The following is a 14,782-nucleotide window of genomic DNA, read 5'->3' as shown; positions in this document are numbered from 1 at the left end:
GACCGAATTTAGCGTAGACAGGAACTTTCCGAGACACATCTGATTTACATCCTCCTAGTTCCTTGAACTGGGATGAATAAGAGTCAACGAATGAATCTATTCCAGTGCCACCCTGCATAGTCCAGCATATTAGCCCTCACGGATCCTAATCAATGCTGATAGACGGAGAAGAGAGAAAGTCACCGAAGCCAAGTCCTAGTGTGCTAGTACTGTAAGATCATAAGAGTTCAAGCGGATATTTTTATCTTGACATCGACGACTGGGTACATCTGGTTGATGGCCGCGGTGAGCTGACTCTCCAACCACAGGCCAAGTTCGGAAATCGACAGGAGCGCACCCGCTATAGCATCAATTGCTTCGATTTTGCCCGACAATGGTGGTTCCCTAATCTACCCCACTGATTCGTCGCCATCAAGAAAGTCTGGTAGTTTTCCGAGTCTTTTGCAACACCTGAGTGCGGCGTACCATGATCGCCTCAGTTGGCCCAAGGGTGGATGGTTTCATAACGATTGGGAAGTCCAATGCGAAGCTCAGGGTACATTTGAAAGCAGATCGTAATTAGTACACAGATCACAGGCCAGATCCGACGGACTTGGTTAAAATGCCTGCTGCGCGCGAAAAGAAACCGATCCGTTTACAAGACAAGCCTCCCAAAAGCAGACAGAACGAGCGCCCCCAGGAGGCCGACTCATGTATAGCATACACCGAGTCTATGCGCAGAACACTGAACATGCCGGCTGTTCAGACTGCAATGATAACTGTCTGCTGGAGGTAGCAATTTCCCACAAAAGCAAGAACCAGAACTGCGATAGAACCGATTGTGAGTCACAAGGGTCTGCAGCTGATGAACTCAATAAGGCTGGGGCAAATTGGGGATTCCTCTCGGATTGTTGAGGATGGGCTTTAGCCATGGCTGCGGTCAACCCTCACTTTCTTTTAGCGGGCGTTGAGCCCAGGGAAGCAACCGGCGAATTCCAGTGCCAGTGGCAGTTTCCAAGTCGCCACTCTGGAATTGTGCAAAGTCGGCCTCAGGATCAAGCATGAGCTTGAACCATGTGGACTGGAAGCTGTCAGTGTGTGTATAAATCTGATACCCCCATCGTCGTGCCCGAGATCCATCCCTTGCGAGTGACATCAGGCTTGGGACCTTGTCCCAGCCCCGCGACTTAAGGTTATTGCAGAACAAAGTGTTGGTAGCAATATCTCAAGTGACTATGGTCGATGTATCGATGAAGTATGGGCAAGGTATAGCAGTCTTACCCGCCCGCTTGGCAATACCTGCCCGCACCACGGAGTAAGGTAGCTAGAGCGTGACATATTCCTGTGTCGGTGGTTGTTCCAGCTAGAGATACGTTTCTTCATAAGGACGTCCCGTCCGACTCTGATTCGAGCATGCACGCAATAACAGCACTCCTTGACAGAAGACACACCATAGCTTGCCCCTGTAGCCACCAATTTGTTGTTGAGCGAAGTCAACCGGCGTATCCGCGATTCGAATGGAAGAGGCCATTGGAAGACGTTCTCGGGCGCTGGTGGCGTGCAAGGCGAACAATCAACACAACGGAGTGTGGGAAGGTATGTGTAAGCCGCAAAAGTGGTAATGGGTACATCAAGGGCCCTCTTGATCTTGCCTTCATTGGCAGACCTTAGTTGAGCTGGATTGCTTATTTCATCCGCATGCGCTTGTAAATAACCCTAGACAGGTCAAGCTCAGAGGGTGATTGCAATCCGGTCGTTGAACTCCAGCTTTCACGAGGCCAATCGCGTCGGGCCGTAACGTTATTTAAAGTTGGGTATGGTGATAGTCATTAGCCTTTTCCCAGTCTCTTGTTTGTAGGCCTTCTCAAACTTGTCGCATACACCCGGAGCGTAGTCGCCAATGATGGAAAGAAAACAGGAAGTCTCCATCTCCGCAGAACGAACTGTCAGGGGGCCTTAGGCCAGCCAGCCTGAAGTCCACTTCAATGGAATCGGATCTGCGTCGCTCAACCATATTCGTGGATGCGGGTGGCCATCCGGTCCAACTGTCCAACCCCTCCTACCACTGTCAAGCCCTTGTTGTAGGCCAGCGCAATACAGTGGGCCAAAACCCAGAAGCCCCCGCATACCCCCGGCTTTAGACAGACGGAGCTGGAGAATATTTCGTGTTAGATGTCCAGTACCGCTGGTTGCAGGCTTGTTTTCGGAAACAATTCGGTTGGGATGGCTGATACTGGGCGTCGATCTGCGAGAGCACCCGTGCTGAAGCGAGACATAAATCTGCGTATCAAAGCACACAGAAAGTCCCAAGGATGAGATAATAATGTCATTAAGCAACGCATACGCTCGATCATATTATGCAAGCGCGAGGGACATTTTTAGGAGGCACCCAGGTTGACTGACGCGGGGGTCGTGGGAGTCAAGTGGTGGCACGTCGCAAAACATAGGCGATGTAGGTGTAGGTATCTGCGGCACGTCCATGTTGCAACAAATATTTGTTGTTCATTATATAGGTTGAAAGGCCCTCGGCGGTCTTCTGTCTTTGAAATGTGTAGCGCACTCAGAGAACTGGCATTGAAGCGGATATGGAAACTGGACCGTGGACTAGACAGATCTCCAGAGAAACTGAACTGAGTGTCTCTCCTGGTGAACGTACCATTTCTCTGAGCTGACGCTGGTGATTATGAGATTGCTGGCTTCAGCACCTAAACCACGGCGCGATATCTAGCCGGCAGTACAATGACACCTTCATTCCTATGAAGGAGAGAGTATCCCCAATAACTTGGATGGCATACTGTTGCTTAAGAAGGTAAAACGCTGTAACGTTAGGACTCAAAGCTCAACATCGACGCCTCGCTCAAATGGGAGAATGCTTGCCTCGTGAGATCGGCCACTCGAGCTCGACTGAGTCTGTGTCAGAGGGTTCTCCACAGTCGATGTCACTCCCCAATTTCGTTTTGGTGTCAAGCTCCAGCTGTTCTCTCCGATATGCCAATTGTCGTAAGGCGCCACATGCTGACCTCGAGTCCAGTGTCGTGACTGATAACCGGCAGCAGTCGTTCGTCGACCATTTCTAATCAGATACGCTCGGTTAGCCATGAACAAGATCATAAAATGGGAGTAGGATGGATCTGACGTGCTGTAAGTAGAGCTTCTAGGCACATTGCGCAGTCTCGGTTGATCTGGTTTGCTGTTCCGCCGGACAGACATGACATGGAAAAGAAGATCAGGAACATTATTTAAGAAACGGACACTCGGCGGGACTTCTGAGTACTTCAAAGAGCCTGGAAAGTCGGAACTGGGGTTGTAACGAGTTGTAACACTTCGTCATGGAATTTCGATGCGAGATTGAGCGCGCAATGATTGTTGAAACAGTAAGTTTCTGCAGTGTTGATCTTTCGAGCGAGGTGTCGGTTGGTCGTTCGGGTAAAGTTGATGTCTATACCCAGGGCCTTGACCAAGTTGCATCCGATATTTATCATCTTGTACGGGTTTTCTCGGTCGAGTGATTGGATAATCGTGGCTGGGTTTTGTATCGACATGATATAGAAACGGATTGGCGACAGAGGTTAGGACGATCAGTTCAAGGTGGACCGAACTATCTGCCTCGTCTCAACCAGCGAGATGACATCGATCGGTAAGCGCGAATGCTTCCGGAAGACAGCTTGCGGTAGTTGCCAGCCGGGTATGTGGAAGAAAGATTCGTCGGGCTAAAAGTATTGAGACGTTTAGTAATTAGGTTTTGAAGGTGCAGCACGATGGAATGACACTTACTGATATACTAGTCTGGTAGTTTGGGAGTATTATAGGAGGTGTAAGAAGTGCGCAGCCAAGGTATATAAATATAAGAGTATAGAAAGTGGAAATATAGTTGGGATCCATGAGCTCGCATGGAAAGGGTACGATAATATAGAGAAGTGTGGAAATCCACACAGGATCAGTGCAGGTGAAAGGAATATAATTATAATCATAAGCGTGATGAAACAGGACTTCTGGAAGGGGAGGAGTGGGTTTTTATATTGATTTATTCTGTTGATGAAGCAAGCGAAGGGATAGCTTCACGAAAGTAGATACCCAAGGTCGCAATCTTGGAAGCACAGACTCTCTGAGATACTTGTGACAGTCTAGGTTACGCAAGAAAACTTGTGTTGTGAGACACATTTTGTATATAATGTTGCACTCCAGAAAACGCAATCCCAGTCACTGTTGCAAGGACCAGGGCTACACCTCTGTCCGTTTGCATGGGCGCATCGAGGGAGCCAGTACCTGATGTTCTTGAAGCGCGGCCGGCATCGTTCCACTAGGCTTGCAGCGTTTCGAATTCGGCGCGGCGTTTGCAGTCTCGGTTCTATGCTTTGCTACAAGGTGTCGCTCGGACCTTGGGGATGCGCTCATGCGCGCCGACTTGCTCTCATTTCATTGAATCTCGAGGAAGCACAACGGCGTCTCGGCTGTGGGCGTAGGGGTACAGTCTATTGTGTAGTCTTTACGCTGAAGAATGTCGAGGTTAGATATAAAATCATTGACCTCAGAATCTAAGAGTGTCAACTTCTACGATATTAGAGTCTGTTTTCCATTATCTCAGTTAAATCATATGGATCATGGTCTGCCGGCATTAAGATGGTTTCGGGTTGTTGCAACAGCCCCTTCCATCTCACCTTCCAATAAACGTCAACTTACATGTCTGATCCCTAGGCCTCGAAGAGATGATTTGATCATCGATATCCATGCACCAAACCATATCCGCAGCCAGTGTTGTACGAAACCTTGAGTAGACCTCCCTTAGAAGAACCTTCATCTCCACGGTAGCCAAACTACAGCACCAAGTTAGCCAGGAATTTTGGAATCTCCGAGACCATCAAACAGAAAAGGTCAGGATAGGACACTCACTTCCGCCCTGTACAACCCCTGCCACCCGTCGAAAACGCAAAAAACAGCCGATTCCGCTCTGCTGCACCCTTGATCTCCATCCACCTGTCAGGATTGAACCGATCCGGTTCCGGGAACACATTCTCATCAAGCCGATGCACCGTGTACGGCTGACAGCTTACGATTGTCCTTTCGGGAACAAAGTACCCATCAATGCTCCTCCCTCCGTCGGGAACATAGCGGGGAAACGACATCGGGATCGGCGGCGCGCAGCGCAACCCCTCTTTCACAACGGCATCGAGATACGGCAGCTTATCCAACGGTGTGTCCGTATCAGCCGAATTGAGCTCCTCAAACAACCGCTTTTGGAACTGGTAATTCTCCGGGCGAGAGAGTTCCCACATAAGGAAACAGAGACCGTCACCCGTGGTATCAATGCCCGCTGCCATATGGTCCTTGCATTCGGCTGCAACCTGAGCATGGTTGAGCGGCGTATCTTTGCGGGTCAGCTTGGCGACGAGAGTATGCGGTGTGGGTTGCTGCTGGGCCGCCATTTTCAGGACGTAGTCGTTTGTCAAGGGCGCGCGGCGAGGGATCAAACGGGAGGGGAAGTAGGGGACTAGCGCTGGGAGGTAGTAATGTAGGAGGTTCTCTGTCTCAATTTAAGTATTTATCTGGAGTTGTAACCGAAGGATGTAACGTACTTTGCAGGCTTTGATGGTAAGTGAGCTCCTCCATGATTTCGAAGTTTGCATCCGAGTCGAGCGAACGGAGTCCTCCTGGGCTGAACATGAAGTTTGTGACGCCGTCAAGGGCGTAGCAATGAAGCCAGACCTAAGACATTAGGCTCCAGAGTGGTAATAGAATAGATTTCAAAGACGGACTTACATAGACATCCACGCTCTCAGACGATGCGACGCATCTGGAGACAAAAGCTCTCGCCCGATCCGTGATTGCGGAGAAGTGCTCCTCACGCAGGATATTCGTCATAGCGTACCGGTCCGCAAGTTCTCGCTTGCGTTGGCTGTGCTAGTCATTGTCAGTTCTTGGGGTGTCCGGAATGCGCCGCTGAAGCAGGTGAGAAACATACATTGAATTTGTCAAGCGTTGAGAACATTGTCCTAGCGTTGTGAGTCAATGCCCTCTCAATAGCTTGTACAGACTTTCATACTTGATACCATACTGGCGGAACAAGTCATACAACTCTGTCTTGTCATAACCACTCCCACCAGACGCATATATCTCCCTTATGGCGTCGAGACTAGCGAACGACGCTTCATTAGGGGCGATTCGAACCACAGTGCCGTATTGTTTGTGTAGATTGTGGATATAGATGCGTCTGTTAGAGGTGAATTCGTGGTACTTGAGCACCAGACTCGTGAATGTAGTATGCCATGGTCCCGGCAGTTTCGCGATAGGTGAACGCAGCCGCTGAGCGAAGAAAATGGCCACTAAAAAACCGGTCGCTAGCCAGAGTGTCAACATCTTCGCGAATTTTCGTTCTTCTATTGAAGGTCCGCGTCGGGAGTCGAAGAATCCAGCTACATATAGACACATGTCAGAGCCGTCCTTGCGATAGGGTATCGAATGTATCAGAGCACTTGAACCTTCGTACTGCCTTGTTCCATCCCAATAGGGAAACCGGAGGAGATCAAGAGTTGGAGTAAGACCACCAGCCAATCGTGATCCCTCGATTCCGGTTTATGCGCGGGGAAACTGATAAGAAGAACGTTGGAACACAACTGTCATCCGAAGATACGTAGAGTGAGACATATCGCGCGGTGTGTATTCCTTTTGTCACTGGGAAATTAATACAGACCGCAGCGGTGTTCTGTTCACTTATCAGCGGGGTAGGTAATCGATTTCCCCCAGAGAGTTTGTCCCGCCCACCACGCCACGGCCTGAAGGTGATCTCTATCAAAGCACAATGACGACAAGTTGCCTATCAACAAGAATCTCCCTTCGATGGCCACCAGAGCCGGCCTTCGAGAACACAGACACCATTGTTCTCTCCGTGCAGAAATGGTATGTGGATCTGCGCGTCGATCGCGCTACCGGGACGATTGACTGGGCAATTGCGGGGGAACGGCTCCAGGATGAGGATTCCAGTATAAACCCTTACCATTCTAGCGAGAGTCGACAAACTGAATCTGCATAGGCGAAGTCGTGTTTACGCACGAGCTAGACTCAAGAAGCGCGTTTGGCGTTGCAGATTGTGGCACCTTCTCGTCTCTTCCGAACGGAGATGATTTGGAAGTCGGGGTTATGCCGCGGCCTGATCTGCCTGGCGAACCAGTGAGAGACTATGAGGAGGTATGGAGGAAGCTGTCGTATCGTGAGGCAACGAAGGGGCTATCAAGTTGTTTGTCGTATGTCCTGGAAAGCGGGACTAGTCAGCTGCAATTAGCAGAGGGCGAGGAAAAGGAAATAACTCGTACCTTTGTTGGAAAAATATGGGGAACTTGCATCGTGCTTCGACAAAAACAATTTGTTGCACGATCGACTGAGGGGAAGGTGGTGATCAAGAGTGGTGGTGAGGTCAGCGCCAGAAGGGAGAACTTTGATGAGACAAGCTGTGAGTTTCGAATGAAGTACTCGTTGGGCCCTGAATCAGAAGTTTTGCCTACGCACAGTGAGATTGAGGCAGCGCGGGCAGATAGATTCTGTTCGAAAGGAGAGAGGTTTGTGGTTGGTGGAGATGAGTACGTGGTTCGATCATTTGAGGTGGTTTACACCCGGTGCGGTTAATCAGGACTCCGTGCCTGGGTGCACTATGGATACGTATACAAGCAGAATATATAAAATACCATCTTAATTGTTTGCCTTTTCTTCGTGTCTGTGGAACTATCATGGCTTCAATTGGACACCCATCAACCAATGTGAAGTATTGCACCAGAAAGGAGTTCCCCTGAGAGTTGAGTCCGACGAAGACCTACCTCTATAATTTCGAGCAGCATAATCACACTGCAGAGTAAAGCAGCCAGAGCTCTGTCGAAACACCTATGTCGTATTAACCGGCTCTATGCGCCCTGATACAGTTGTCTGTATGGGGTGATTCCTCTGGTGAGCGGATATTGGCGGCTAGGGGGAAGATCGTGGACGTCAACAAAGCTAGGCAGCTCGATAGAAATTTACAGACCCTTAGTGTCCACATTAAACCCCCCCCCTGACCATCAATAACTGTTGATAGGATGGTATTGTGGCGAGGTAACGATCCGGCTCGGGATCCGGGGTGGTGTGTTGCGATCAGACCATCCGGGATTTGGCTAACCAGACACCGCGAACCTACAAATAAGCCTCACGAGAATTTCAGGAACATGTTATGTCAAAGGCTAGCCACCGCGATTGAGTCACAATGGCGAACATCACTCTGCCCTCCGGTTCGATGTCGTACCCTGAGCTCCTTCAGGTTGCCCAACAGGATTCTAGCCTCTCCTGGCCGGAGCAGCTGTGGTGGGCGCACTATACCTTCTGGGATAACGATGTCCTTGCAACAGGTGGGTGAGTCCCTTTTTCTGGAGACATTAGCTAACAGCAGCAGGTATAATAACCTTCCTCGCGCACGAGCTTATTTACTTCGGCCGCTGTATTCCTTGGGCCATTGCCGACGCCCTTCCGAACATTTTCCATCGTTTCAAGATTCAGGACCAGAAAGCACCACCATCAGTCGGCGATCAATGGAATTGTGTGAAATACATCCTCGCCATTCATTTCATCGTCGAATTTCCCCTGATTGTGCTCTTCCATCCGATGATGGAGATCTGCGGCCTGCAATACACACTCCCGTTCCCAAAATTGTCACTCATGGCCGCTCAAGTCGCACTCTTCTTTATCGTCGAAGATACATACCATTACTGGCTGCATCGGGCTATGCACTGGGGTCCACTTTATCGTGCTATCCACCGCATTCACCACCAGTATGCCGCGCCATTCGGGTTGACTGCCGAATACGCCAGCCCTGCCGAGACGTTCTTCCTCGGACTCGGCACAATTTGTCCCCCACTTCTTCTCGGATATTTCGCAGGCAATGTTCATCTCGTAACAGTGTTGGTGTGGATGACATTGCGACAGCTCCAAGCGATCGACGCGCATTCTGGATATGACTTTCCGTGGAGCCTGCGACGCATCGTTCCCTTCTGGGGCGGAGCGGACTGGCACGATGACCACCATCGATACTTTTATGGGAATTATTCGAGCTCGTTCACGTATTGGGATAGTGAGTTTCCATCTTTGTTGCGGGATTGTACTAACGTGTCTAGTCTTGATGGGAACCGTGTCTGGACCGAGGGGGAAGGCTATGGGGCGCAGCCAACGTCGCTGATGAGTTACGATCGAAAGGGTAAAATTGATTGTGCGGGGATTTGGAGTATCATCGTTGTTCACTATATGTATAGAGTAATATTAATATCACATAATAATCGAGCAGAGTCGGAACAGAGCCCTGAAGAGACCTGGTTACCTTGACACGACGCACCCAAAAAGGCAACAACGGCTGGAAAAAGAAAAGCTCGGTCAGGTGAAGTACGCGCCGAAAGTACATGTTTCATTGTAGATGTAGATGTACATCGTCAGGGGCCGAAACACAGCAGTGACCAAGGTACAGGTACTTTGACCCCTGGTTCGAGTACTTTCGAGCCCCGGGTGTCCGAAGGAGCCCCAGCGCATAGCGCAGCCCAGGCAGACTTAACGGCCACTCAGAGAGGGTCTGGAAGATTTAGCGGCACTGCACTTTAAGATCTCAGGGTCAAAGTTTTGGAAGCTTGGAAATGCACTTAAATGAGGCCTGCTCTGGTCTCAAAACTTGAATCGATCATCATCTGCACAAGAAAGAGACACGATGTGACGAAGTTGAGAGCTGTGATTGTGATCGGATCCGAAGGGAAATGACACAGCCCGGTGGGGTTTCTCCGGATCCCGAGTGGCCTGGGGCCTTTTGTTTGCTAGATAGTTAGCAAACAAAGGACCGTCTTTTGCTCTCTTCAGCTCGCTTCTTTCAGTCATCTTCTCCTCGTTCTTTTTCATTAAGCATCGTTGTCAGAATGGCCCATCCAATGCGCATCATCGTGTACGCCTGCGTCACTGACATCCCGGGATGTCCTCAAAGTCGCCATGTTGCTCTTGGAGAGGCTCTCTGTAGGGATCTGCTTGACCGGAGATTCCAAGCTGCCCTCCGCCCATCCGGTTACGATCATGTCCACATCCCCGCCGATTGTGACAGCCCCTTACCTGTGAACCGTTGGTTTGTTTTTGATCTGAACGTCAGAGAAACCTTATCTTGTATTGACGTTACGGCACATATACCTCACCTGGTTTATTATGCCAGCCGTCAGGGCGATGAATGGTGAGTTGAGTTTGACTATTAAGAGCAACAAGTATAGCTAACCAATAACAGGATGTTCATCCACCGCGACCGATGGATAGAGAAGGCGAAATCCCGAGCAGCCTCGTATACCTGGGGTGGGAAATATGAACAGAAACTCGTCTCCGAAATGCCAAAACAACCCGGACGCTTGCAAGACTCCAGCAGCCATGACGCCTCATGAAGCCTTCCTCGAATTTTGTAAAAATTGTTCTCTCTGAGTCTCCTCACGGACTCTCCGGCGGTGTGTCTCCCCTGCAAGACGGGCATCTCTCGTTGTCCTTGTCTTCCTGCCAATCCCAGACGTCCACGCGCTGACTATCAGGACAGATGATTCCGTTCTGTATTGCAGGCCTACATCGAGCGATGTAAACGGTTGCCTCGTGGCCGCAGACTCCGAAACGTCCCCGGACGTTGTTACACATTGGCCCTCGGAGCATGTGCTCTCAGACCTTTCTGCAGCCGGTTGCTCGATTCAGTGGTTGGACGCGGGGTAGACTGGAATAGCCAATGGGACAAAATCTGGCGGGACTCCCGTAATCATATCAGTATCCGATCTGTCTAGAGCCGGAGCGGGGAAGGGTGCCTACCTAAGCAGTCGGGTCAGGTTCTTTCTAAGCCAAGCGACGGCTGGTTACCGAAACAGTACGCCGAAGCACTCAAAGTCAAGATCGAGTTCAAGATGTCTGAAACAGATGTTTTCCAGCACACCTTGGTGGGCGGTAGTGGACCATATCAGGATAGGCAATGTCATCATCGTTGACGTTGATTCTCCTTAGCAAGGCCGCGAATCCGATGCAATTGTGGCTCAGCGATGGACGCGGCTACTGGTTTAGGGGAGACAAAGAATCGTTCCTCGTCCGAGCGCAGGCTATGCCACCGCGGGAAGTCCATCTACCCTTACGGTTTTGCTCCGCTGGACAAATCAGACCGGCGCGGGCCTACAACGGAATAGCTGATTGGGCTCCAACTCATGCAAAAACCGTGATATCTCTTATCCGACAATCAGTAAGCTAGCCTTGCGGTCGTAGTATCCGTCGTACTAGCGTGGCGTTTCCCTACGCGTGGGTTCGATTGACCCAAGACCCTGAGCACTGGGTTGAGCTCGGTATCTGAGTGGAAGACCACACTCCTTTGTGCACCGCAGCGCACCGCATAATCTACCTGCATAATGCGGAAAATCACAAGCAGACAGCTCAATCCTTCTGTGAACACCCTAGTTGGGCAGGATACGACATGCACTATGCTCAAAACAGAATGCCGTGCATGTTCAGGCAGAGACAGCGGTTTCAATTTGCTTTCTCATTGATATTGGTCGGGTATCCACCATATTTGCTGCCAGAATCCAACAAATCAGATCCAGTAACTCATCGCGCCGACAAGTTTAGCTGCGGAACAATTGCTCAAACAGGTTCTGCGTCTCAATGGCTGATTTCCGCGCGCAGTCGGGATCTTTCCAGAGACACGGGAATTGCTTTTGGAACAACTTTCTCCGGATCCGCACCTGACTCGCTCATTTTGCTTATTTGTTGGCAACTGGCAGCCTCGAGTCAACGCCGTCTAATACTGATCGCTCTCGAGTCTCGACCAACAGATATAATCGTGTTGCGTTTTATTCTTAGAGCGTGCTATCACCCAAGGCACGGCTGATAACTGGTTCTCACATTTTCATCTTCTATGGTTATGTGATAGACTGGCAAGGCTGAGGGGGAAACCCGACAACGATTTCACGTGCAACTTATGTTGCACAGCGCGACAAGTCCCGCTCGCTGTCAACGCACGTCATCATCGACAATCCTTCATACTACATCATTCTAAATATGGATCGATTCTTCACTCTCGGACTTACCTTCCCATAAAAAAAAAGCCCCACGGGCCTCCGGGTCGATTTAGCTCGAGCGTCCCTCAATCGTGACAAACCTTATTCACTTTTCCCCATCCGCACGACAGCCGTAGCCCTAAAATATATAAGCCACCGAGCTCGTCTGATTCGACCACCATGGGCCTCGATATAACATACATTACCCATTGAAGTGAGCCACCGTGGGGTATATCAGTAAATACTCCCAGCCGTAACATCTGGTGTTCTATCAAGATTAGGGGAGCGTTTTCCATCAATGACTTCATTCGCGTTTCATATGTGTACTTCGGGGCAACTCCGAGCCTCCGTGACTCCAAGTCGAATTATCATTTGCCTGCGAATTGCTACGGCGAATCTTATCTGTTGTCGCAACACATTTGTTCACGTAACTCGCGATTCATGCATGGAAGGGGGCAGCTTACATATCATCTGTAGCCGCCGACGTAATGGGCGTGCTGTGACCTCTTGATTATCCAGTGGATCACGAGCCCATCACAGATAGCTCATATCGATTGATGCTGCCGCCTTTTTTTCAAAAGATTAGACCAACGCGCGGGGCAAGGATAACTAACCTCATCTCTGAAGCACGAGGCAATGCTTTCGCCTCTCGGCCGATTATTTCAGGTGGCTAAATTCACTGAAGTGGAAGAAGTTCGTTATTAATTAGTCGTGCAGTATGACTAATGACTCTAGCCCAGAATATACAGAAACGACATCGTGACAAACTCAAGTCTAAAGCTAATTGGAAGTGTACAATTTGGGTAGCCAGAGCTCATACTCCTTTCCAACACACGTCTGGTCGCTCCCGCAAACCTCCGCATCATACGCAGCATACGTATAGAAAGCGGCCTTTTTCTTCACCAAGTCATCGCCATCGATGTTGTTTGCCTCATATTTGATCGGATACCCGCGATAGGCAATCACAGTACCTGGGTACGCCGACGGAATTGCAGCGGTGTTTGTGAACAGCCCGACAGAAGTATGATCGCTGTGGTCGCCGGTTCCATATTCGTGCAGGTAGTCGAGGGAGTTCAAGCTATCAGGGTCGAAATCATTGATAATGTACTCGAGCGTGTCGATAAGCTCCTGCTTCGAGTACGTCGTTCCAGAGTCATCAACAGTGCGAATCCGGGCAATCTCGTCCTTCCACAACTTCTCCAGACTTTCCTGTCCTGTCGCCGGGAACCCGTTTCCATCAATACTCCCGTCGGGGATATGCAAGAATGCAAGAGACACGTGAGGATTGTCTCTAAGCGTGTAAAGAGGGATGTCCTTATCAGGAACGCCAACATCAGTTTCTTCCCAGACGCTTTCAACGCCTGCCATTTGGGCGTATGCTGCGAGAGCGCCCGCTTGCCGAGAGGTCCAGTATGGCCATGATTGGCCGGCGTCGCCAGAGGTAAGATACACCGTTCGGACAGTGAAGCCATTCGCGATGTCGTGGAGGATGTCGGGGTTCAGAAAGAGGAGATCATCATCAGGATGTGCGACAATACTGAGAGTGTTATCAGCAAGAACGGGTGTTAGGATGAGTCCTAGGGTGGTGAGGGTGGCATAGAGCTTCATTGTGAGGTATGTTTGTGTGTGGTAATATTCTCACTGAAGGGGGCGTATCAAAAGACGGGGTAGGATTGAAGCTGAAAATCCAGCTGGTGTTGTGGATCAAAAAGGCTACTTTATACATGCCCTAGGAGAGAGTACGCCAAACGGAGATGCTTTGTTTACTTTGATAGGAGAGGCATGGTCGCATTCTCCACGGCGTGCTGAGCATTCCGGCCACAAGCCCTGCGAAGCCATCCATGCGCCATCCTCGGTTACGTATCGGCAATGGACTTGACACTTGACCCGATCGCAACCAGGAGCAATACAAATTGTTACCAAGGAGTTGCGCTGGTTGGCGATGGCGGGTGCTTGAAGGAAGTCGAAACGTGCAAACGAAGAAACGGGCTTACTTTAACCTTGCTTGACCAAGAACAATGGGAATGATACTCTCATTCGCTCTAATCGCGACTGACTGGAATGCCATTTCTGACAGAAACATATTGATCGCCCGAAGATCATACCGAACTCTCGAATCAGGGCGGTGGTTAAAACCTACCTCAGTGACTCGCTGCGAGTCAGCCTGTGCCTTGACCGTTTTCCATCCCGTCGCTCACCCCGGCGGTACTCGCATTTGTGCAAGTCTACCGGAGACTGGCTGCTTTGTTGTGCCTGGAACAGCTCAGATATATTTGTCTGCACAACATAGCGGGTACGTTCCGACTGTGGCGTTACGGATGTGCGACAACCAGAGAAATGATATCAATCTGACTCGGGAATCATCGCATCAACCATTCAGCCATTATCAAGGGCACTGACGCTGGCTGTAGAGGCTTACGACACAAAAACAAGTTGAGAACAGTACAATGTTCCTTTACACCAGCTGTTGCGAGCTACCGGAAGGGCAGCCCTTGGAAAAGTAACAACACTTTCCCTCGTGAACTATGGCGGAATCTGCAATTTTAAAAGGAGTCTAACTGCAAGTCTCCTTCAAGTTGCGGGCTAACCTCCCAAGCCAGTTAAAGCCTTACCGTGGAGTGCGAGAAACTCTACCTGGAGGTTTACCGGCTACATTGCCCTGAACTCGGCACGCCGATAAAACTCTCATCTGACTACAACTTGCCACCGATCCACTCGATTAAGAGCTACAGCTGAGAACTTTGTTCAGCATAAAC

At 50.1% G+C, this 14,782-nt stretch overlaps 5 protein-coding genes across 5 annotated transcripts; 2 read left to right on the top strand and 3 right to left on the bottom strand.

Moving 5' to 3' along the window:
- Positions 1–848: 848 nt before the first annotated feature.
- BJY04DRAFT_196523 (uncharacterized protein) lies at positions 849–1,315 on the bottom strand. Its single transcript, XM_073712355.1, has one exon. The coding sequence runs from the start codon at positions 1,133–1,135 to the stop codon at positions 920–922; it is 216 nt and encodes a 71-aa protein (XP_073568029.1). The 5' UTR covers positions 1,136–1,315; the 3' UTR covers positions 849–919.
- Positions 1,316–4,633: 3,318 nt separating this feature from the next.
- Positions 4,634–6,333, bottom strand: BJY04DRAFT_209423 (cytochrome P450; the record flags this gene model as incomplete). The annotated part of the gene is made up of 6 exons (XM_073714123.1): positions 4,634–4,793; positions 4,870–5,500; positions 5,553–5,682; positions 5,737–5,877; positions 5,939–5,969; positions 6,020–6,333. 6 exons carry the CDS (start codon positions 6,331–6,333, stop codon positions 4,634–4,636), a joined length of 1,407 nt encoding a protein of 468 aa, XP_073568028.1.
- Positions 6,334–6,590: 257 nt separating this feature from the next.
- BJY04DRAFT_114968 (uncharacterized protein) lies at positions 6,591–7,818 on the top strand. Its single transcript, XM_073708225.1, has 2 exons — positions 6,591–6,956; positions 7,007–7,818. Exons 1-2 carry the CDS (start codon positions 6,776–6,778, stop codon positions 7,594–7,596), a joined length of 771 nt encoding a protein of 256 aa, XP_073568027.1. The 5' UTR covers positions 6,591–6,775; the 3' UTR covers positions 7,597–7,818.
- A 385-nt stretch (positions 7,819–8,203) lies between these two features.
- On the top strand, positions 8,204–10,391 carry BJY04DRAFT_209422 (sterol desaturase family protein; the record flags this gene model as incomplete). Its single annotated transcript, XM_073714122.1, has 5 exons — positions 8,204–8,345; positions 8,390–9,099; positions 9,681–9,795; positions 9,832–10,189; positions 10,241–10,391. The coding sequence occupies 5 exons, from the start codon at positions 8,204–8,206 to the stop codon at positions 10,389–10,391; spliced, it is 1,476 nt and encodes a 491-aa protein (XP_073568026.1).
- A 2,146-nt stretch (positions 10,392–12,537) lies between these two features.
- BJY04DRAFT_114770 (PIG-L family deacetylase) lies at positions 12,538–13,839 on the bottom strand. The gene has a single exon (XM_073708223.1). The coding sequence runs from the start codon at positions 13,632–13,634 to the stop codon at positions 12,807–12,809; it is 828 nt and encodes a 275-aa protein (XP_073568025.1). The 5' UTR covers positions 13,635–13,839; the 3' UTR covers positions 12,538–12,806.
- Between the last annotated feature and the right edge of the window lie 943 nt (positions 13,840–14,782).

This window comes from Aspergillus karnatakaensis (genome assembly GCF_047715665.1).
Source record: "Aspergillus karnatakaensis strain CBS 102800 unplaced genomic scaffold BJY04scaffold_48, whole genome shotgun sequence".
NCBI classification, from domain to species: domain Eukaryota; kingdom Fungi; phylum Ascomycota; class Eurotiomycetes; order Eurotiales; family Aspergillaceae; genus Aspergillus; species Aspergillus karnatakaensis.
The sequence above is the reverse complement of the archived record's forward strand: the minus strand, read 5'-3'. Positions and strand labels throughout refer to the sequence as shown.

What these genes read in the sequence shown, in the direction of transcription:
- BJY04DRAFT_196523 (XM_073712355.1), bottom strand. Translation starts at nt 1,135, where the DNA reads ATGTCACTCGCAAGGGATGGATCTCGGGCACGACGATGGGGGTATCAG.
- BJY04DRAFT_114968 (XM_073708225.1), top strand. Translation starts at nt 6,776, where the DNA reads ATGACGACAAGTTGCCTATCAACAAGAATCTCCCTTCGATGGCCACCA. An exon ending in GCTCCAGGATGAGGATTCCA is followed by an intron (nt 6,957 to 7,006) that starts GTATAAACCCTT and finishes GAATCTGCATAG; the next exon opens with GCGAAGTCGTGTTTACGCAC.
- BJY04DRAFT_114770 (XM_073708223.1), bottom strand. Translation starts at nt 13,634, where the DNA reads ATGAAGCTCTATGCCACCCTCACCACCCTAGGACTCATCCTAACACCC.